Source organism: Mustela nivalis (genome assembly GCF_964662115.1).
Source record: "Mustela nivalis genome assembly, chromosome: 10".
NCBI classification, from domain to species: domain Eukaryota; kingdom Metazoa; phylum Chordata; class Mammalia; order Carnivora; family Mustelidae; genus Mustela; species Mustela nivalis.
The window spans coordinates 36,334,811-36,356,583 of NC_139029.1; the positions used below are offsets into that span (position 1 = coordinate 36,334,811).

Below are 21,773 nucleotides of genomic sequence, written 5' to 3' on the forward strand. Positions count from 1 at the left end.
ATCCAACTGCCAAGCAGGGCCTGGAGGAAATCTGAGACTTGCCACCTTTCTCGCCGCCCCTCAGAGTTCTAGGATGACGTAGTTTCCCTCTGCTCCCAGCAGCAGGTGCGTCAGCAGCTCGGCTGTGAGGACCGTGCTCCCAGCCAGATGGGGAGGTCCAGGCCCCACATATCTGTTCCCCGCTCAAGGTCACTGAGCCGGTTAATGTGAAAGCAGCATTAACTGGGCTGGAGGTATCTCAACCGTCCTTCTAGGCCCTCCCCAGAACAAGGTGGGCTGGGGAGGGGATCCAGCTGGGCTCTGTGGGGCTGTGGTCTGGCCTATCTCCCGCACGGTGAGAGACCCAGAGAGACGGTGTCTTAAGGTGTCTTAAGCTGCCTCAAGAAAGGGCAAATTGTGTCTCCAGGGACAGGTACAGTGACAGGGAAGGAAGAAGACATGCGGCCCAGGCCACATCTGCCATGAATTCACCATGTGGTCCTGGGTAAGCTACTTCACCTCCCTGAGCCTCCCCGTTCTCATCTGTAAGTGCACATCAACTGTTGTGGGGTGCCCAGGGCCTACCAAGCCTGGCCTTCCAGCATTTCCCATCCCTGAGTGGGGCAAGAGAGCCTGTACAGGCTTGGGAGACCCAGACTCAAAGTCCCACTCTGCTGTCTACTGGCTGTGTGACCTGAAGTCTTCTTTCTCTGAGCTCCAATTTAGAATCCCAGAACCAACGCGGCCATTGTCCCCCATAGCTGCCCCATGGGGTAAACAAGATAATCCCCATTTTCCAGATGTAGAAACTGATACTCAAAGATCGAGCCCTAGGCATCAAATAGCTCACAGTTTAAAGGGAAGAAACAAATATAAATCAAATATATAACAAATCAGGGTGATAAAGATGACCAGCAAGACACCACAAGGCAGGCGCAAAGCAGAGATTGAAGGGTGTGGGATGGCAGCCTATGTGGGGTTCTTGATATAAATGTTGGGAGATAGGAAGTGTGCCCGGCGGCAGGGGGTGGGCAGAGGAGCAGCACATGAGAAGGCCCAGTGGTGGGAAGAAGGTTGCCTGTTCAGGGTTAAGTTGTATGGGGCAGGGATAGAATGAGGCTTGGGCCAGGAAACCTGGCAAGAGCCAGATGGTGGAGGGTTGTGAATGTCACGGCAAGGAGCTGGAGTTTATCTTGGGAGGGTAGAGGGAAGGCATTAAAAGGCTGTGCCAAGGAGTAAACATTGATGGAAAGCCTGCGGGACAGCACAGAGTCTATCAACTCGGTACCATCCAGATTCCTTTTTGGAAAAGCAGGCTCAGCAGAGAAAGCCCCCGAGCTGAACTCAACTTCTCTAGGTCTCAGGCCTTGTCTGTAATGTGGGGTGGTGACCCTGCCCTCTGTCTGCTGCCCACAGAGGAGGTGGGCCTGGGAGTTTGGACTCCCAGAGCTGAAAGGTTTGACAGTAAGGCTACTGTCTTTTTACAAACAAGGACAAAATAGTTGCATCCGATCAGCTGGGGGAACAGGTCTGCTGCCAAGTTTAGTAACTGACAGATGGCTGCAAGTAGAGGGGTTGGTAAAACCAGGAGGGACCTGGGAGAGGTTACTTCAAGGACAATACTGGGAGGAAAGAAGATGGAAGTGAGAAGGCCAAGGAGTGAGCCGGGGATGACAGCGGGGAGTTGAGACACCCAGGCTCTTTGGAGCAGCTCAGGTTTGGGCAGTCACTCCCTCTGCCCCAAACCCAGGCTCCTGGTCTGAAAGAAGTGGGGAAGCTGTGAGGTCTAATGACAGTGCTGTACGAATGCAAACAGGAAAAGAAGACTCGCATCTATTTGCAATAGTGCCTTAGAGTTTACAAATAGGTTACCTACAGCATCTCAGAGCACCCTGGGGAAGGGGGTGACGCTCGTTCTGTCAGCTGAGTGCCCAGCATGGGACTGGGTGTGTGTTTGCACGTGTCCTACCGCAGCTTCATGGCAGCCTTTGCAAATAGGTATTGATATCCTAATTTATTTTATGTTGAAGGAAACTGAAATCACACTGCTAGGAAGTGGCAGAGCCAACGTTTGACCCTAAGACTCTCCGATGGCAAATTGCCAGATACTTCCATGACAATCCGCAATCTCCCTCAAGTCATATTATTTCTATGGGTTTTGTTTTTTTTTTTTTTTTTAAATCCCTTCGACCTGAAGGTCATTTTGGGACTAAAAGGAGATCAATTACTTAACTTCTCCAAACTTACATAATTATATGTAAGAATACTGTTAATATTAATTCCTATGATGTAGAAAAATTAATATAATTAAAATAAATTATATTTATGAAAATAATAATAAAAATAAAATAAAATATGTAAAGTGCTTAGAACCGTGCTTGGCACATAGATAGTATCACATATTTAATATATGATACATGCACTAGATAGGTAAAAATGCAAGTGTATTGGTGAGAATGTGGGAGAGTGGGAACGCTCAGGCATTGCTGGTGCCAGTGTAAAGGTCTTAGAGAAAAACCTGCGGAGATCTAGTAAGGTTGAAGACGCACAAGTCCTGTGACCTTCCGTGTTATATACCCTGGAAAAGCATCTGCACGTAGGCACAAAGCAATGTACATGAGGATGTCTGTATCAGCTCGGTCCATAAGAAAAAATACTGTAAACAAATGAATTGTCCGGGAGAACAGGCAGGGAAGTTGAGGCGCCTGTCAGACATGGGCCAGGGTACCTGGTGAAAAGAAGTGAACTCCAGCCACACCCACCCACCACGGATATTGGGTGAAAACAAGGGCCAGGGTACACAGAGTGATACTGTTTATTAACTTTATAAAAAAGCTAAGAAAAAAAACACATGAAACAAAACCCTAGATGGTTTAGGAATGCTTATATGTACAGTCAAACTATTGAGAAAGACAACAAAATACAAACTCCCAGCTACCTGTGGGAGGAGGAAGGGAGAAGGGAGGACAAAGGAATGAAAAGGAATAGATAATAGTCTTCTTCTGAAGCTGGTGAGTACCCTGGCATTCATTAAATTGTTATTTATATATTATTTATTGAATATACTTCTTTGTTCACTAATTGAATATATATGTATATATACGCATGTATGCATATACATAGTTGACTAAATATATATTTTATGTGGGCTAAATATTTAGTAATAAATGACAATGTAATTATAAAGAAGTATATTTGAGATGAAAAATTGTATCTCATTTACCTCTGGTTGTCTGATACAAAGCATATTTTCTTGCTCAAGGTAGGTATTTGAAAAGTTAAGTGAATGATTGAATAAATGAGTGAATAGATAGCTTCTAATCCTTATCGCCTCAGTTCCTGCACTCCTACCCATATACACATTGGCCTGGGGCCAGATTTCTTAATTTGATAAACCACTGGAGAGAAGAAAACCCAGGCTAGGGAGTATAGATGATGTCATATGGCTTATCCTCATCATGACACATAGGACAGCACTCCATTCAGCCCTGCCCATCTATCCACCCAACCAACCATTCAACCAACCATTCAACCATCCATCCCTCTGTTCATTCTTCCACTAATACATGTAGTTCGTAAACATTTATTGAAAGAAATACTAATGGAGATCAAGTATAACCTCTTTAGAAGCAATGTGAATTCACATCTGAGATAATGACCCTGCATATGACCACACTGTCCCAGAGGCCATCATGGTGCCCTAGTTGGGTGTGGGGGGAGGCACAGAATGCCCACGAGATTTTGCAACTCACCTTGGCACACAAATGAAGAGGGTGTTTCCCCCGGGTGCACTCGTCCCGTGATGAACACTACCTTCTGCTCTGCCCCTTCCCGAAGGTTGTCTGTAAGAAAAAATGGAAGGCGGTTGCTCAGGAGGGCAGGGAAAGCTGGGACTGGGAGTTGGTATGTGGGAGAGAGGGGCAGGGAATGGACTGGGTGCTTTACATTCATTTCTTAAATCAATGGGTTAGAATCATTAAGGCCCAGCTATTGTTGACTAATTAAATTATGTCCCCAACTACCCAATATTAAAAGACTACATTCCTATTGGTGCAATTGATCATGTCAATATTACAATCATCTGTAGATGTCATGAGTGAAGCCAAATCTCAGATCCACTGATCGTGCCCCTAGGCAAGTTGTGCATGCCTTCTGAGTTTCGATTTGCTAATCTATACACGTGGAGAGTATTAGTGATCAAACAAGCTTACATATTGCCTAGGACACAGTAAACACTCAGTAAATAATGGAGAAAAGAAATGAGCCATTTCTCTTAGTCACAGTAGCAGCTGCCATTTAATTAGTGCCTTGTGTGTCAGGGACAGACTATACATATAGTTCTATAGAAACGTGTGTAGTTAATATTCATTTTATAGAGGCAGACACTGATGCTCAGAGAGGTTACATAACTTGTCGAAAATCACACAGCTAATACGTGTGGGTCAAGCTGAAATGAGAACTCAAGCCCCTGTTTGGCCTTGATGAAGTAACAGGGACCAGATTTCCTTTTCAACTTAAGCAACAAAATAATCGACACATACACAAAACAACTGTTCTCTGACAAGAACAGTTCCTTTTTTAAGGAAAAAAGGGCACAAATGAAGTTTGCCTTGCCTCTTTGCCTGGAGGCCCAATCCTGACCAAAGAATGGAGGGAGGTATCCTGAGCAGACCATGGAAATCTCACTGAGATTTAGCTTCAGAGAGTCTGAAGCAGGTGGTACATTCCAGAGTAGACAGAGCTCTGTGGAAGAAGAATCCCAGAAATCTGTCAAGGAGTCCTCAAAAGTGTTTGCGGGGTCCCAAGATGTGTATGCAGAGGGTGAACTCCACGATGCCGTGCGGAAATGACCAGAGAACTGTGAACTGTGCAGGTGTTGGCTCACACAGGGCTAAGAGTCATTGGAATTCCCACCACCAAAGTGGTAGTCCTCACTGACCATTCAGAGCATTCAGGAGAGAGCCCGGAAGGGCCATGTCTTAGTGATGGGACTAAATTACTCTAGACTCATTCTAATAACATTTTAAAATCACGAAACGATCGAAGTGGACAAAAGAAACTCAAGTGCTTGTCATATAAAGTGCAACTCTCTTTAAGGAAAGACAACAAAATCCAGACGCTCGACAATGTACAATTCACAGTCTCCAGCACCCAATAAGAATTACTAGACACGCAAAGACATAGGAAAATATGGTCCAAAATCAGAGCCTGAGCTTTTTTCTGCTTCTACAGAAATCTCATTCATATAATAAAGTTTAGCTATTGTGCAAAGAGATTATTAGATAAAAGCAGTGGCCAAGAGTGACATCCCCAGAAGGAAGGGGCAAGGGGGTACTTAGTCCCTGGCTGAAGAAGGCCAGATCGACCCAGAACAGAACCACAATCAGAAGGAAGTCAAAAATCAACACTGAGAGAAGCTGGGTTAAAGAATAATACCTTCTATTTTGGAGGATGATCTGGAGGGAGAGTGGAGGCAGATATAATTAACAGGCTTTTTACTTCTGAATTGCTTAGGACAGGTTATTTTGAATGTGGTTTATGATCTCAACTGTTGATGCACCAAAGTCAGGGACCATATATCTATGGATCTCTATATATAGATATAAAATTTATATATATATGTATTTTATATAAAATATATAAAATATAAATATATATTTAAAATATATTTAAAATATTTAAATATAAATATTTTAAATATATATTTATATATAATATATATTTTATGTATATAAACTTTATTAAGCCCAATTCTCATATATATATATTCTCATATATATATATTCTCATATATATATATTCTCATGTATATATATGTGTGTGTATATATATATATAAACTTTATTAAGCCTGATTCTAAAGGCCTAGAACTGGCTCTGTCTACTGGGGTGACCGGTACTAAGGTTACTGCTTCCCTAAAATAGGCTTCTGAGAGGCAGCAAGAAATACAATGGAGCCAATATTCATTTCTTTTTTTTTCCCCCAAAATATGTTCTTGAGAACTCACCCTATGGTCAGTTCTGTGCTAGACACCTTTAGGAACAAAGGGAGACAACAGTTTATGGTTTAAAAGAGGAGTTAGACACCTGAATATTTCCTAGACGGAATACAAGCTCCTTCAGGGAGAAGCAGCGATTTTCATGGTTATTTTTAACATCATTCCCAGGACCCTGTGTGAAATAGCTGCTTGGGAATTGGCTATCAAATTAAAATATGCATGTAGGTCATGGCTTATCTTATTTAATCTTCACACACCTCTGTGAAGTGGACAGTACGAATCCCATTTTATAGGCAGAGGGACTGAAGTTCACAAAAGGAAGGGACATGCCCAAGGTCACCCGGCTCTCGGCCAGGACCCCTCTCACTAGCCTGTCTCCTCCTGGGTCGACCAGCAACAATGTCAGATCCCATGCCTGCATTTCCACCTATAATGTGCATAAGAGAGTTTGTTTCCATCCCTTCTAGCTGGTGGAAGTTGAGCTACTGCCTTTGTATTTATATTGTTTTTTCACTTACAAAACAAAAAGGGAAATGCCACCAAGCCCTTTTAAAAAACACGAACACTGACCCCATCTATCCCCGCCGTCCGGAAATGATGAATAGCATTGCTGAGGCCCTCGGTGAAAGCTACCTTTATGGATGTCTCCCCTGGCCTGGTATCAACTCAATTGCATTCAGTGTTTCTGCTGACCACAGAGAAATGCAAAATGGGCATTCTATTTGCACACTAATTTTACTGAGCCCCTGCGTCTTCATAAAATGATAACACGGGGCTAATAAAAATCAAGCATCTCGGGTGCTAATATAAGCAAATGTTGATGCAGGCAGGTAACAAATTGCTTTGTCATTTAGGAGGCTGTAAAAGAGCATTATAATCATCTTTAGGCAAAATGGATGGGTCGCCTTTGCTTAGCTTTTAGCTTTCATTTGCAAAATCAATTTAAGGTAATGGAGCTGCTCTGAGGTGGTGTGACATGGGACACCTTCCCCCCCACCACCACCACCCACCACCCTGTCACCGCATCTCCAGACTCGTGCAAAGCCAATTAAACATATTCTTAGAGGAGGGGTGATGGAGGAAGTATGCTTGAACAAAGCCAGGGTGGAAAGCAGCTGAACAATGAAACCAAGAGCAGCTCATAAGCAGTGATGAAATTGGAAGTTCACTGAGGGGGACATGTTCAAGCATACGAGGGCACACTCATGAGAAACTGGATAGTTAAGGTGTTTGAAGCCAAGTGTACTTTGTGTAGCATCCCAACACACATATGCACCCTTTTGCCATTATACGCCTCTATCATCCGCTATTTCCTTATAAAATATTTATCAAACACATATAGGGTAGCAGGCGCTACCTACTACTATCTTCATTTTACAGAAAACCAAGGCCGAGAGACAGAGAGACATTAAATGACTCACTGTACTTCTCCCAGCCCAGGACGGGCAGCGTGAGGCCCCACCCAGGCAGTCTGACTCCACCGGTGTCCTTAAACCCCACGCTACTCTGCTTCTTGTGAAGGAGGATGACAGCAGTGACCAGTTACGAGAGCAACCAAGTGGTATTTATTCAGTACTTACTCTGAGCCAGGCACTTCACATCTATCATCTTAGCTAACTGTCATAGTGACCTAATGAAACATCTATTATGCCTACCCCTATTTTATAGATGTGGAAATTGAGATCTAGAAAGGTGAACAACCCGTCTCCACCTGCATGAGTGGTGCGTGTGCGGGGGCCAGGATGAAACCCCAGGTCTTAGGAATCTCAAATACATGCTCTTCACACCTCTTGGAGAGTAAATAGGGTTCATGGGGTGGTTTTAAAAATACATCCACAAATTCTTCTTTGTGAATCTCTTCCCTTTGAGGGTGGAGATGAAACCCTTTCCCTTCAGTGTGGGCTGGACAGACAGGCTTGCTCTAGCAAAGAGCACACTGGTGGGGGTGTCACTCTTTTGAGATTAGGCTATAAAAAGATGGTGGTTTCCATCTTGGGAGCTGTCTCTCTCTCTCTCTCTCTCCTTCATCACTCACACTGAGGAATCCGACTGCCATGATTTAACACTCATGTAGCCTGTGGAGCCCTTACCTGTCTGGTCAGGAACTGAAGTACCCAGGAACAGAGGCCAGCCAAAACCATGTGAGCAAGCTTGGAAGGGTATCCGCCAGTCCCACATGACCACAGCCCCGGCCACCATCCTCCAACCTCCTGAGCCAGGGCCATCCAGGGGAGCCGTCCCTCCCCTCCTGGCCCAAAGAAACTGGGAGGTGCTAAGTCATTGTTTTAAGATGCTGAATTCTAAAGGAAGTCATCAGGCAGCAATAGATTAATTAATCCCCCTGGAGACGGCCAAAGAAACTTTGCATCTTACCTACGGATGCCCAGCCTGAGTAAGACCAGAGCCGTAACCCTAGTGTCAACATGGAGGGAGAGCCTTAATGGATCAGGTCAGTCATCAATGGACCTGTGGCTGGTGTAGGTGCTGGAAGATACCGAGAGGCCCCACAGAGCACTGGTTGGGCCCTCTGAGGACAAAAGTCTCCCAGCAGTTCATGTGGTCTGTTTGGTTTCCCTTACCTTCTCTGATGGCAATTCTTCCAGTAACTTGTCCTAGGGAGTGTGAGCTGTTCTGTGGAGGAGGAAGGGGTGGAGAGCTGGAAGGAGAACGTGGAATGTTGCAACAGGAAAAGGATTTTTTTCCCTCCAGATCTAAGCCTTTGTCATTTTTTTTTTTGACTTCATGACCCCTGAAGGCCATCATTAAGGCAAGAAAAGACCTTCTGACTGGTTTCCAAACCAAACGGGTTGCCTGCCTTGTTTTCTCAAATACTCTCCAGGCCTCAAACAGGTCCACACTACCATGAAGCTAGAGAAAAAGACATCCTGGCAGCAGTACCAGCACAGTTCGCTGGCACCTGCCTGCGGGCCCACTCGGGACAAGAACGGCCTCGTCCCTGGTCTCCCTGTGCCGGCACCATCTGTGCCAGTCCACCCCCCACCCAGCCACCAAAGCCGTCTTCCTAGAGTGCAAATGGGAGCCTACCACTGCCCCTGCCTGCAACCTTTCAGCACCTCTGTACTGTCCTCTGGCAAGTCTAGTCTCCCAGGTGTGACTCCCCTCATGCCTAGTAGCTGGTGGCGGCTCCTGGCTCTAGCCCTTCCCCAGGCCCCAGCCTCAGCCACCTCCAGGCGGCGTCGTGAGCATGAAGGCTCTCCCACACCTCCACGCTCGGGTACACGTTTTTCTCTCTGCTTGCAATGGCCGCCCCCATCTCATCTGTCTGGCTTACTCCTACTCAGCCTTCCAGACTCTGCTCAGATGTGCCTCTTCCGAGGAGGGAGAGACGGAGCTTGTGGACTTGTTCTGGGCCACGTCTGGTGTTAATGTGCTAGATCTGATCTCCTCAGCACAATAGTTTTGACTTTCCCCTATAAAATACGGCACTCTGAAGGTAAGGTGCAGCTGTCATACTGACGGCAAAGAGCGAACAGGAGCTGGGAATGATAGTGAGAACACGCTCAAGGAGCAGAATTTCTTGTGCATTCATTTATGAGAAAATGGGGTCTGGGAGGCATTGACAGAGCTTCCTTGGAGAACCCGTGAATGCATCTGGGTAGAGAGGAGACTTGATGAAGGGCGAAGACAACCAGGGCCAACTCAGCCAGGCTGACTGACGGTGAATCCCACAGGAGGGGAGGGGAGGATGAGGGACACTGAGAAAGACACTGGACCCTGTGTTGCTTTTATCCCCTGAGGGGGTCTAGGCCTGCTGGCTTTCCAGGCAGAGGGACCAGGGCTCCTCCCCAGGCCCCACAGATTATGGTCTGTGAGGCCTCTGGAAAATTACTTACACACTCTGAGCCTCAGTTCCCTATGAAATAAGAATAATAATCCCTAGCTCACAAGGTAAACTTTAAGCAGGAGACTTTAAGTCCCTGCCCTATGGCTTTGTCTGTAATAGCGTGTCCCATTTATTGAGAGAAAAGCCACAGGAATAGAGTTTCTGTGCACTGTGGATATTTCCAGCAGGCTGTTCGTGTGGGACCATGTGCCGTGCACTGGATGGTGGATCTCTCGTCCGTGCCCACTAGATGCCAGGAGCATTCGTTCCTCTCCCCAGGTATGATAATCTAAAATAACTTCAGACATCACCAATGTCCAACGTCTCCTTAGGGGCAAAATTGCCCCTGGTTTGAATATTTTATAAGCCTCTACAAGAATATTTCACCTTCTTCAGACTGGCCATGTCACTATCTTCTCAAGTAAACTTTTAATCTCCTAGACTTTCTATCTTTTCCCCAACTCCTCCAAAAAGCCTTCCTAGATCCCTTCAGACCATGGAGCCGTCCCTCTCCTGCCCTCTGACCTCACAGAATTTACCTGGACCCCTGATCTGGTCGTAAATCATTTGCTGCCTTGCACAGGCAGGGCCAGAAGCCACAGCTTGGATCTGTGCGGCCCAATGCCAGTATCTGCTCTTCTGGGCCTCTGGGCTATCATGAGAAAACATGATGTGGGCGGTTTATTTTCAGTCCTTCTCACTCCCTAGACCCGCTGCCCTCTGGGTCACATTCCCTCAGCTAGGTGCAGCTCTCCCCAGCCTAAACTCTCACAGTGGCGTGGTAGACTCAGGTGTGCTCCAGGGCTAGGTCTCTGCCCTCAATGAGAAGGAACAAGAGAAGGAAGAGTTCCTGACGAGAAAGGAAGCATTAATTCTGGAATTTCAGGCCTTTGGGAAAAGAAGCCTCTCTGGTTTACCTCCTACATCTACAACATATTAAAAACCACCCTTTTGGCTTTAAAAAGCAGTAGGAAGGCCTCTGACTCATAAGAGGCTCGTAGACGCCATCAGAACTGCAGAGTCTATGGGGTCACTGAGTAGAACATTCTGACTGTGAAGATGAAGGGAGAGGCCCAGAAAGGACAAGAGGTTTGCCCCAGCCTACAGGGCTAGAGACAGGTCAAGCCAGGTCTGGAATCCAGGGTACGGCACTCCAATGCCCAGGCAGCCTCCGCTCAGGACACCAGGCTGCCTTCAGCAATGTCTCTCCAGGTGGGTGCCTGGAAAGTGCCCTATGGATGCCTGCCAGGGGAGTGAAGGAAAGCCGAAAAGCTAGGAGCCTAAATACAGAGTGTGAGGGCCAGCTGTCACCATCACATTCACCTTGACAGAGTAGCAGCACTCTGCTCAGGCGGCTGCTGCTGGGCTAGGAAGTTTAGAGAGCCTCCTTTCCCTGGGCTGGCACTCCAGGCCAGGGAAGAGGCACCCTTGCAACCTTCAGGAATAGGCTAATAGCAGGAAGGCTCTCCCTGCTACCATCTCTCTTGGTCCCAGCACCCTCCAAGGGCCTCCAGAAGGTCAGAACCAGACCTGCCCACTCTGACTTCCTGCTGAGGTGGGGTCTCCTGGGAAACAGGAAGGGGACTCTGAGACATCCTGTGGGAGACTTACTGGAAATTGCTCTCAGGAACACTTGTGAGAGGTGGGAGTTACACAGGATTGGGGCAATCTCTGTGGTGACATCGATCAATCCCACGGGGAGCTCTGGGCCAGAAGGGCCCTTCACAGTTGTTCTAGGAGGCAGCAGGGCTGGCCCTGTGTCTTACATTGACTGGATAACTGTAGGGCAAGGGTGTAACCTCAGGTAAGGCAGCTTCCTTTGGCTGAGTTCAAGTTCCAGGAAGGAAATCAGCTGCAAGATGTTGGCCACCCGCACTCGGGGGATGTGAGGGAATTGGTCCTGAAGGGGAGTGGGTTGGTGTGCAGTATCTGCTACGCCAGGCTTTAGCTGAAGCAGCTGAGGAGAACAGGGCACACCTGAGGCCCAATAACCAGGATAGTTGAAGATCTTTTTAGCGCAGTTCTATACACACGTTCTAACACTGACCAAATGCCAAGTTTGGGGCTGGACCCTGAGGACATGGAGACGAACCAGATGCCACCCATGCCAACCAGGAGCTCAAAGATGGATGGGGAAGAAAGCTCAAGCCTGGCTTTGCCGTTTGAATGTAAGTTTGAATGCTAGAGTCAGACAGGAGGGTTAAACCCAAGCCCTAGTGCACGTGGCATTGAGCTCTAAGATCATTCATTTCCTCCTCTGCAAAATGAGGATGATACTGACAAGGGATCTTGTAAGAATTCACTGAGGTAATGCACTGGGTCTCTGCACATGAGCTGTTGGGTAGTACGTGTTCTAAAAATGGGTAAATGACAGGGGACGCCTGGGTGGCTCAGCTGGTTAAGCATCCGACTCTTGGTGTCAGCTCAGGGTCATGAGATTGAGCCCCACGTGGAGCCCCATGTCCATCTGGCTCTGCACTCAATAGGAAGTTGGCCTGAGATTCTCTCTCCCTCTCTCTCTGCTGCCCTCCCCCCGAAGAATCCTACGTTTAAAAAAACGGGAACTGGGGCGCCTGGGTGGCTCAGTTGGTTAAGCGACTGCCTTCGGCTCAGGTCATGATCCTGGAGTCCTGGGATCAAGTCCCACATCGGACTCCCTGCTCAGCAGGGAGTCTGCTTCTCCTGCTTATCTCTCTCCTCTCGTGCTTGCTCTCTCTCTCTCAAATAAATAAATAAAATCATTAAAAAAAAAAAAAAACGGGAACTTACAGACGCTTAGAGGTCTCTTGGTCTGACTACCTGGTCTTACAGAGGCAGACACTCGGGTCATTAGACGCTTAGCAACACTAGAGCCATGACTTTGTCTTTTTCACAATTTGTATTCCCAGGACATCACACCCAGAAGGTACTCAATAAATGCTCCGGAAATAGTTGTAGAGTACTGGTAGCTTTTTGGTTGAATGAGCTTAGGAACCGAGAATCGAGGGCCCAGGTTTTCCCCAGCACGTGCTCTGCCTTTCCTCTCTCCCAGCCTCTAGAAATTCCTCACCAGATTCAGTTTCAGCTTATTAGCAAATGCAAATTGAATTACGCTGTGCCCTTTTGCAACAAGGACAACAAAAACAGTTTCCCCAGGAAAAGAGGGCGAGAAGAGGTGAAAGCTGGGATGAAAGTCGAAGACAATACATTCTAATCAAACTTGATAAATATGTAAATTAAAACAGCTAAACAGCTGGCTTTGACAAACGACTTGTCGGTAATGGATTTTTCCACAGCAAAGGGGAGAGTTCAGCCTGCCCGCTCCTTTTCCGGGCACCCTGAGCTCCCAGGGGCAGGCAGTGGGATGCTAGGAGGCAGAGCAGAGAGCTAACACTCCCTTTAACGCCGTTTGTGGAGCGCCTGTGGAGCACCTGCTCGCAGCCGCTAGGCTAGCCAAGGAGGGGGAAATTCTCGGTCTCCTACATGAAGGAGCTCAGGGGAAGGGGAGGGGGGAAGGGCCACGCTTACCAGACTCCACAGGCTGTGTCCTGAGAAGCCAAACCAACCAGCTGTTGAGGAACAGAAATTCCATCCCGCTAGTGGTTCTATTGCCGCCTGGCGGTCTCACCAGCTCAAAAGTGAGCGCCTTTCAGTTTTTTCTCTTCTCGTAGGACTCCACTCAGGGATGGCGTTCAGAAAAGAGGTTTCCTAGGCTTGCTACAGAGCTCCAAGCAGACCACTTCCTGTGCCCCCTCTCATCTCTGTTTTTCCATCTGTACAATTAACTGTTGGGTATTCCCAGATATGGAATATAAGAAAAAAAAATAGCTATTGGAGGCAGCTCAGCGGAAGGCGCACATAGCACAGAGCAGAAAGGAGCCGAGGGACTGCAGATCCTTTGCAAAACACAAAACCATTGTCATTGGAAGCCCTAAGCGGGTGTGGGTTGTGGGTATCACTTAGCAATAGATAATTGTAACAAACACTGATGATTCTAGCAGATTTTCGAATAGTAGTCAGGTGAGGGGCAGTGAAAAAGGAACGGGTTGAAGCAGTTTCTGGGTGCCAGGTACTTTTCAGACATTATGACCCAGGCCTCACCAAACCCAGGGAGAGTTGTCTTATTTTCCTCCTATCACAGACAAAAAAGCTGAGGTTGAGTACATTGCCCGGGACCGCCCAACAAGCAAGATGCACAGGTGGAATTTTATCTCCTTTCTATCTCCTGTGACTCATCTTTCTTCTGACACCTCCAAAGGGAAAAGCGAGTTCTGGGCTATACCAGATGAAAGATGTTATTTTGTGTGTACATGGGGACTTCTGGCCCAAACTACAAATTCCTGAGTTTTTGTACGAAGTTATCAGAATTGAGGTCCAAAGAGAAATTCAAGGTGAATGGTTTGCAGGCTTGGAGAGACAATATTACCACAATTTCCTCAAATAGAGAACCAATATTTATGAGTGCTCAAAGTAGCTTCAGGAGAATTTCCTGGGAGTAATGTGATCCATGCCCAGAACTGAAGATCCGTCTTGCCCAATGCTGAAGGAATTCAGATTTGAAGACTGTTCTCTTTTTCCTATTGAGATCTTCATTGACTTGTATAAAAATACCACTTTCAATCTCAAATCCCCACTGGCATCTTTATATAAGCACCGAAAATGCTACTGGGCTTTGGAGATTTCATTTAATGAAGGAAAAGTATTTCTATTAAAGAGTGTAATTTTTTTCCCCCCCTCAACACAACATCTTCAGAGGAGCTGGAGAAGTTAGATTGTTCTGGGCCCTGAGAAAACAAACTAACCCATGCCTCACCCATGTCATGGTTACATGGACTATAAAACGGCAACTGCTAAGGGAGGCAAGGAAGGGTGAATGGGGAGGGGGGTAATAACGAGACTAATCATGATAGACTGAGCTCCCGCATACCCATGACTTCACAGTTTAGGAAGCACTGTGGCCCTTACGAGGGGGAGGAGGAGAGAGCTGTTGCCACTCCAGCTCAGTCCCCTACCTGTGTTGTCTCAACACAGTTCTCTCCCCTCCCCACCCCTCCTTGGCCCTATAATCCCTTCTCAGGCACAGGAACCACCCCCCACCCCCAACCCTTCTTCCCTTTGGTGTGAAGCAACATTCCATGCCCTGGAGTCAACCTGGGCTGCTGACTCTGACCTGCTTGCCCCCTGCCCACCCCCAACCCCACTTCTCACCCTCCCTTACCTGCTTACCATGCTTCCTCACATTCCTCTTTTCAGTTTCTCCACCCTGTCTGGGGGGCCCCCCTGGCTTCCAGAAGCTGGCTCCTTACCCCAGGGCAGCAGGAACTCTTGCTAATGGCCATGGACCCAGGTCTAACATGGGCCCAGGGAGACACACACACCGACTGCATACTTGCAGAGTCCACAAATACAGCGGCCATAGGAAGAAGACTGAAGTGGTGGCTGAGGGCCGCAGATTATCTGAGGTCACACAGCTGGTGACTGGCGAGACCAGAACAGGTGTCTGTAGGGTGAACAATAAAAGTTGTGCTCCTTCGGCCTCCCTGGAGCTCCTCCACCCCCTCAGCGACGTGGGGAGCCACGGAGCGCGAGGGGGTGGGAGGCACTTCTGTATAGCTGTGCCACTCACTAGCCCTGTGGGCTTGGGCAGGTCAGTCCATGTATGGGTGCCTCAGTCTCCTCATCCATGAAAGGGGAATAATAATGATAATCATCATGTTTTTGGGTAGTCGTGAGGACTGGATAAGTTAAAATAAAATACCAGTAATAGTGCTTGTCACATGATAAGACTTCAGCTAAACGTTTGCTATTCTTCATCATTCGAGAAATATTTCTTGGGCCCAGTTGCCCGCTGGCCCCGGGAAGCCTTCGGCAGCGCCAGGCAGCAGGGCAGCCTCTGCTCTTGGCCCCCGTCACCCCTGCACTGTTACAGCAATGGCGCATCTGTATAATGGTACTATGCTTTTCAGCCCTGCCTTTCCTCTCTGGTGACTGAGCTCTTCGGGGGCAGAAGCCCTGCCAGGTTCAACTCTTCCTGGAATTCATCCCTTTTTCCTGAGATAGAGAAGGGCATTTTGACGGGGTTTTTTTTTAATGTAAAAAGTTGTGAAATGACTGCATCGAAATGTAAAATGCTTCTGAAAATTAGCAGGTACTGAGTGAAGCAGCCCCCCTCACCACCCATGCCCAAGAAAGCTTTGGTCTGCACTCTCCTTCGCTCCCACTTCCTTACCACCCCTGCACCCCTCGGGACCAGCCTTGCCTGGGAGCCCACCGAGCCCAGTTTCTCACCTCCCTCCCTCTCCTCAGCACCCTCGCCAGAAGTCTCCCTAGGGAAGGGGTAAGTTCAGGGGTGAGGGGAGGTAGCCCGCAATGTCTCCTTGGCACATTACTTGGCAATGTTTTTTAAAAAGGCTGAAGGTGTAATGGTTTGTTTCTTTGGCTGTGTCAGAGTGTCCCCATATCAAAATGGCTGTGTCAGAGCGGCTGCATCAACGTGGCTGAAACCAAAGGCTGTACCGAAACGATATGAACTCGGCCAGGAAGCCACCTGGCATGTTGTGGTCCTTGATAATGGATTTCAAAACATACACCACTGTAAGTGGATTAGCAAGCAATCAAGCTACTCTGAGCAACAACTCTCCCTGTGGAAATTCCTTTTCGTTCCAGTGAGGATGTTTCCACCACCCTAAGCATCAGAGAAGTTAAGGATGCTGCCTGATGTCACACAGCAGACCAGAGAACAGAGATGATTAGAGCTGAGTATGGTCTCATTAATCTCCCTCATTTTACAGCCAAGAGAGAAAGTGACTTGATCAAGGTCTCACAGAGAATTGGATTTTCACACATTAGATCAGAAACACATGATCAGTTCTCAGGTAACTTCTCCACGCTGTGCACTGGACCACAGCCTCACCACTGGACTCGTGGCACATGTGCAACAGAATAAAACAGGTGCTGACAAAGCTGAGCTAAAGCTCTGACTGCTCGAGTCCTAGGCATGCTACTTGAAAACTGGATTGGCCAAGTTCTTGGTGAAAGAAGCTTTCGTGTCCAGCTGGGCAGGTTTTCAATATCCCATTAGCCAGGCAGCCCAATGGAGCAGGAAGGCCTCTTGGTGGCCCCAGTCTGCCCGGTCCACAGTGTGGGGGCGCCGACCTTTATGCCTCTATTTCCAGAATTGGTATTTCTGCAGCCTGCTAAAGAAAGAAGCCTCCGCTGACCTGAGTCAGGAAATGATCTAGCCCTACTGTCTTTATGGCTCTATGACTTGGACTGAACAGAGTCTATCTTGAGTAAAATCAATGATAAAAACTGCATTTACAAGAATAGATTTCCAGAGGGTGTTTAGGGAGTGGTGTTATCCTAGGCTAAGGCTTCTCGGATGAACCTGGACCCTTGATAGGACCTCTGCCTCAGTTTATCCCTGGGCCACCGGGACTGGAGCTGACCTGGGTTTGAAGCATGTGACAGAGGGAAGTGAGGAGATGGATGGCAATCACAGGGCCCCATGAAGGTGGCCTCTGGTGTTGCTGGTTCCAGAAGCCACAGGCCCACTGTGGGGCAGACCCTTGTGTCTGGGAAGGCATGGTGGTGGTGGGGGCGGGGGGTAGAGGTGGGGGAGTGCACTGAAGTTGCTGTCAGACACATGAGGCCTGAGAACTGGTCAAGTTTGCATCACGGTCACAAGCAGGGACATGACAGCAGGGACCCCTCCACCGTCTGGACCTGTGACCATGGGCAAGCCACTTCACCTCTCTGGGCCTCCCTCTGCCTTCTCGGCTATAAAATGGGGAATCATAGTGGACTATCTCGTAGTTGCACCCTGAGGAGTCAGTGAGCTGCTAATTTGGAAAGCACTCAGTAGTGTCTGTACCCAGTGAATCCTATCAGTCTGTGTTTGTTGAATAAAGTAAGTAGTGATGAATGATACCCATTCGGGGCTCCAGGCCTGCAGAGGGAGGTGCTCGTAGTTATTTGATACTTCTCTCCAGGTATGTTGGCAAGAAACACATTTTATTCTCTGGTTCTCAGCCCTGGCTGCATATTAGAACCAACTGGAGAGCTTTTTAGAGATAATGATGCCCAACTCCCATGCCCCCACCCTGCCCCAGCCACATTTCTGGGGACAGAGCTCAAAGGAAATTCTTCTTCGAATGAGTGGTCGCCAGTGAGAAGCCCTAGTCCAGCATGCGACCCAGGGTAGCCAGGCTCTCTGCTCTCTGGCTCCATCTTACTACACCTACACTCTCTCAGATCGTCTCGCAGCTCCTCATTCTAAAATACTGTGATCCAGGGGGTTTGGAGGACCCAGGAGGTGGCTTGGCATGGCCCTGACCAGACTACATTGGTCGTCACAAGGAGAGGGTGTGTGAGTGAGTGGACGAGGAAGCGTGCCTACATCAAGCATATCATTTTCCAGAGACACAGTCCCTTCCTGGGAACAGGACAAGATGACTAAGATAACAGAGGGGTGTGTGGCATCTCTGGGAAATCCTAAAGCTAGCTTAGACCAGACAGCTTGGATTTATGGCAGACACAGAGGCCGTGTGCCTGAGAAGGGGAAAAGGCTTTTTTCCAAGGACGAAGGAGGAGGATTAAGACCTTTGCAGCTGGGGATGTGGAGGGCCCCACACATGCATGCAGGATACAGAAACAGGTTCCTGGGAAGGAGAAGGGAAACGGGAAGTTGCCGTAGTTGAACATCTGATCTGTGCAGGCACCAGGGGCATGCTACTTATCGAATCTCATTCCTTCCCAGCAACCACCTGGAGGGCAGGTGTTCTGATCCCCATCCTGCAGACCCCACAGGTGGCGAGCGGCTGTGCTAGGATCCGACCCAGGTCACTCTGATTCCAGAACCCCATGCTCTTTCCCCTACGACTCAGTGCCTCACTCATTCAGAGCTTCCTGTCCTCATAACCTCCCACACCCAGACCACACCAAGAGTCAGAAGGAAGCAGAAGGGTTGAGAATGACCCAAATCCAGATCCAGAATTCCCACATTCTAGGTCACATCCGGGCTCAGGAGAGTTTGTTTGGGATGCCAGGGTGACAGGGAGATTACTCCCAATTTCCGGAACAAAGAGGCTTACCCTTTGAGAGCTAGTCTATAAGCACAGAGTGAAACAGCATGGGAACTGGCAAAGTCACCATAAAGAGAAGTGGGCCCTCCCAGGACATGGTTGTTGACTGCCTGACACTGAGAACACAGTGAGGGAAGCAGGCCTCCGTGAGCTGCCGCACCTCAGGAGCTGTGACAGGTTTGTGACAGGCCTAGCCTATGTCCGTCCAGGGCGAGGACAACCTGACAGCCCGGAGGTGTGAGCCTGCTCAGTGTAGCAGGTGCCATGGTAGGGGGGGTACTAAACTGGGGGGCTGCAGCTCGGACTAGCCATCCCTTAGACCCTGCCCTCTGGCTCCACCTCTGCACTCATGCCGCTGCCTTGGGCACGTCACCCAGGCTCCCCCCTGGCTTGCCCTCGTCCATACTACTTGTCCCTGCTCCCAGCTGGTGAGAGGGGCCAGGGCTCTCACCAAGGACCAAACAGGCCCAGAGCCCCCATCTCTTCACTCAAAGGCCTGAGGGGGACATGCCGCCCATCAGAAAAGTCCCATTCCTTTCCACTCACACATCTTGGGCCTACTTGTGTGTGAGCCCTGAGCCCTTGGGATGAGGAGACGATGGGGTCATGGGGCTGCTCCCCGGAAATGTACCATCTAGGAACCAGGTAACATTATAAAAACAGAAAGCACATTTTCTTTGGGGAGGCCTGGGGACTGAGGAGCGTAGACTCCAGTAATCTGCAGAGTTAGAGAAAGATGGGTACTTGTGGAGGATCTGAGAAGTGCTCCTGGACACACATGTGCCAGTTTGCAAAGCCAGTGTCACAGGCAGACAGCTTCCCCCAAGCCCGCTCTCTTGCTGGGGTGAAGCCCAGACCCCTAAGCACAGCCCGGCTGTGAGCGGAGCTGACCCAGCACTGGGCTGGGACCTCCCGTATGTCTTCCCTCGCTGGTTCAGAGTCAAATGAAAGTCTTGCATAGCAGAATTTGTACCCTGTCCTCGCTGGCACATAGTAGGTGCTTTGTGAATGCTGAAGTGAACAGGACCAGCCACCCTCTGCTTGCTTGAAAGCCCTGAGTTCATTAGCACCCAGGTGATAAACCTGACTTCCCAAGAAGAAGGCGGGCTTGCTTTTTTAAGGGTGCTAATGGGGCAATAACAAGGTGGTAAATGTCTGTTTGTCTTTCCTCTCCTAGAAAGGCCATCTTCTCCCATCCCCACAGTGTCCTTTCAAAGCCCTTCTCTTTAATGCCAAGTGGAGGAGTTCCACACAGCTATTTGCATTTTCAATTCTAGAAATCATTAATATTTTAAAACTGCCAGCACTGCAGTTTATTAACACACTTACATTTCCCACCTGCTGCTGGTAAAGGGGAATTTTGTAGTTGAGAACTATTCAAACATGGGGTCGTTTCCCAACTTTTGTTCAAATTCTACTTTCAAATCCCTGCTCTCGGGAGCTTACAGCGCGGTGGGGGAGGCGAACATGGATGCTGACAGTGAGAATTTTGAGGGATGGCTGTGTGGACAGAGGGAAGTTCGGGGGGGACCAGAGCCAGGGAGCTCTTGGCACAGGCTGGACAGTCCAGTCAGGTCTTAGTGGAGGGGTTCCGGTTCCAGGGCAGTATTTTTGTAGCCAGTGGAGAGAACATGAGAGAATCAGAAGACCTGTGCAGAACTTCAGATCACTTTTAGTTGTTTCGACAATAGACTGAGGTTAAGCTCAAGGGTCTTTGAGTCAGACAGGCCTGGGCTCAAATCCCAGTTCTGACACCACTCGCTGGGTGGCAATCATCATCATTAACATTTTCTGTGTCAGGGAGAGGGGGTGCTTTGCAGGCATGCTCAAGGTAAGCAGGAGCACAATGCGGGGAACCTGACCTTGTGTGGCTCCCCACCCTGGCACCACATCCCTGCCCTCACTAGTGTGGCAGGTTCCCTTAATGCTCACAGCCACCCTGCCCTAACTCCTGTTACCCGCCCCCTTCACAGTAGGAGAGACCGAGAACCAGAGAGGTTAAGTCCTGTGCTCTGGACCACACAGGTAGCCAGATAGGATGTGACCCCTGAGCTCCGGCAGGATTCAACACGGAGGCCTTGTGCCATGTAGTCCAGTGCCTGGCGTGAGGAAAGAGGTGGCAGCCCAGTGCTAGCAGGATTGGGGCACATGGGAAGGCAGCGGCCGTGGTTGCTACCGTCTTTCAGAGCCCGGCTCATGAATCTCTCTGTCCCTGTCCCCTGGTGTGTCCCGCTCAAGCCCTGGCACCACGGCCACCCTCCCACATGCCCCACCTCTCCTGAGCCATGTCACCTCCCCCTTTCCATTCCCTGTCACTGTTCCTGGCACACCATGAGGCTACAGGCAAGGTTGGCTAAACGGATTGAGAGAAAACAATGTAAGCCTCACCAATTCCCAGAAGGAAACGCTTGCCAAAGATCTTTAGCCTGGACACATCAATATAAAAATGACACAGCTATAATTTGCTTTCAGATTCAAACTGGGAAGGTGAACTTTGACCCCGTCAAAAAATGAGAACAAATTAAATTGAAACACAAAGTCATTTCCCTTGTTCCAGGGCTCCGGATTTCTAATTAACGTGCAGCACAGCTTGGAGGCCTGTAAGGGGGTCTGTGAGGTTGGTGCTGCTACCTCGCAGACGGAGCCCAGCTCAGGAGAGCACCTGCGTCCATTTGTTTGTTTTCTTTCCTGGGATGTATTGGGCTTCTTGTGGTATCTAGGTCCATGGATAAGAGCAGTCCCAAGTGGTTAGAAAAACAAACAAACAATAATTACTAGAAGCTGACCTTGCACAAAAGAACACACAAGATAGCCCTCAGCACAATCACTCATCCACTCTGACCCAGAGGGGATGGGACAGTAACCACAGCGGACCTGGGGGAAAGGAGAG

The 21,773-nt window shown here is 48.6% G+C and overlaps 1 protein-coding gene and 1 long non-coding RNA gene across 6 annotated transcripts in view; one reads left to right on the plus strand and one right to left on the minus strand.

The window, feature by feature from the left end:
• The window catches only part of LOC309843112, a 1,054,942-nt gene that overhangs the window by 470,821 nt on the left and 562,348 nt on the right, over window positions 1-21,773 (plus strand). The window lies entirely within an intron of this gene.
• The window catches only part of AGBL4 (AGBL carboxypeptidase 4), a 1,624,959-nt gene that overhangs the window by 122,706 nt on the left and 1,480,480 nt on the right, over window positions 1-21,773 (minus strand). For all 3 annotated transcript variants that reach the window (XM_082688347.1, XM_082688346.1, XM_082688345.1), the window contains exon 7: window positions 3,732-3,821. In XM_082688347.1, the coding sequence (XP_082544473.1) occupies window positions 3,732-3,821 (90 nt within the window). The remainder of the gene's footprint in view (window positions 1-3,731; window positions 3,822-21,773) is intronic.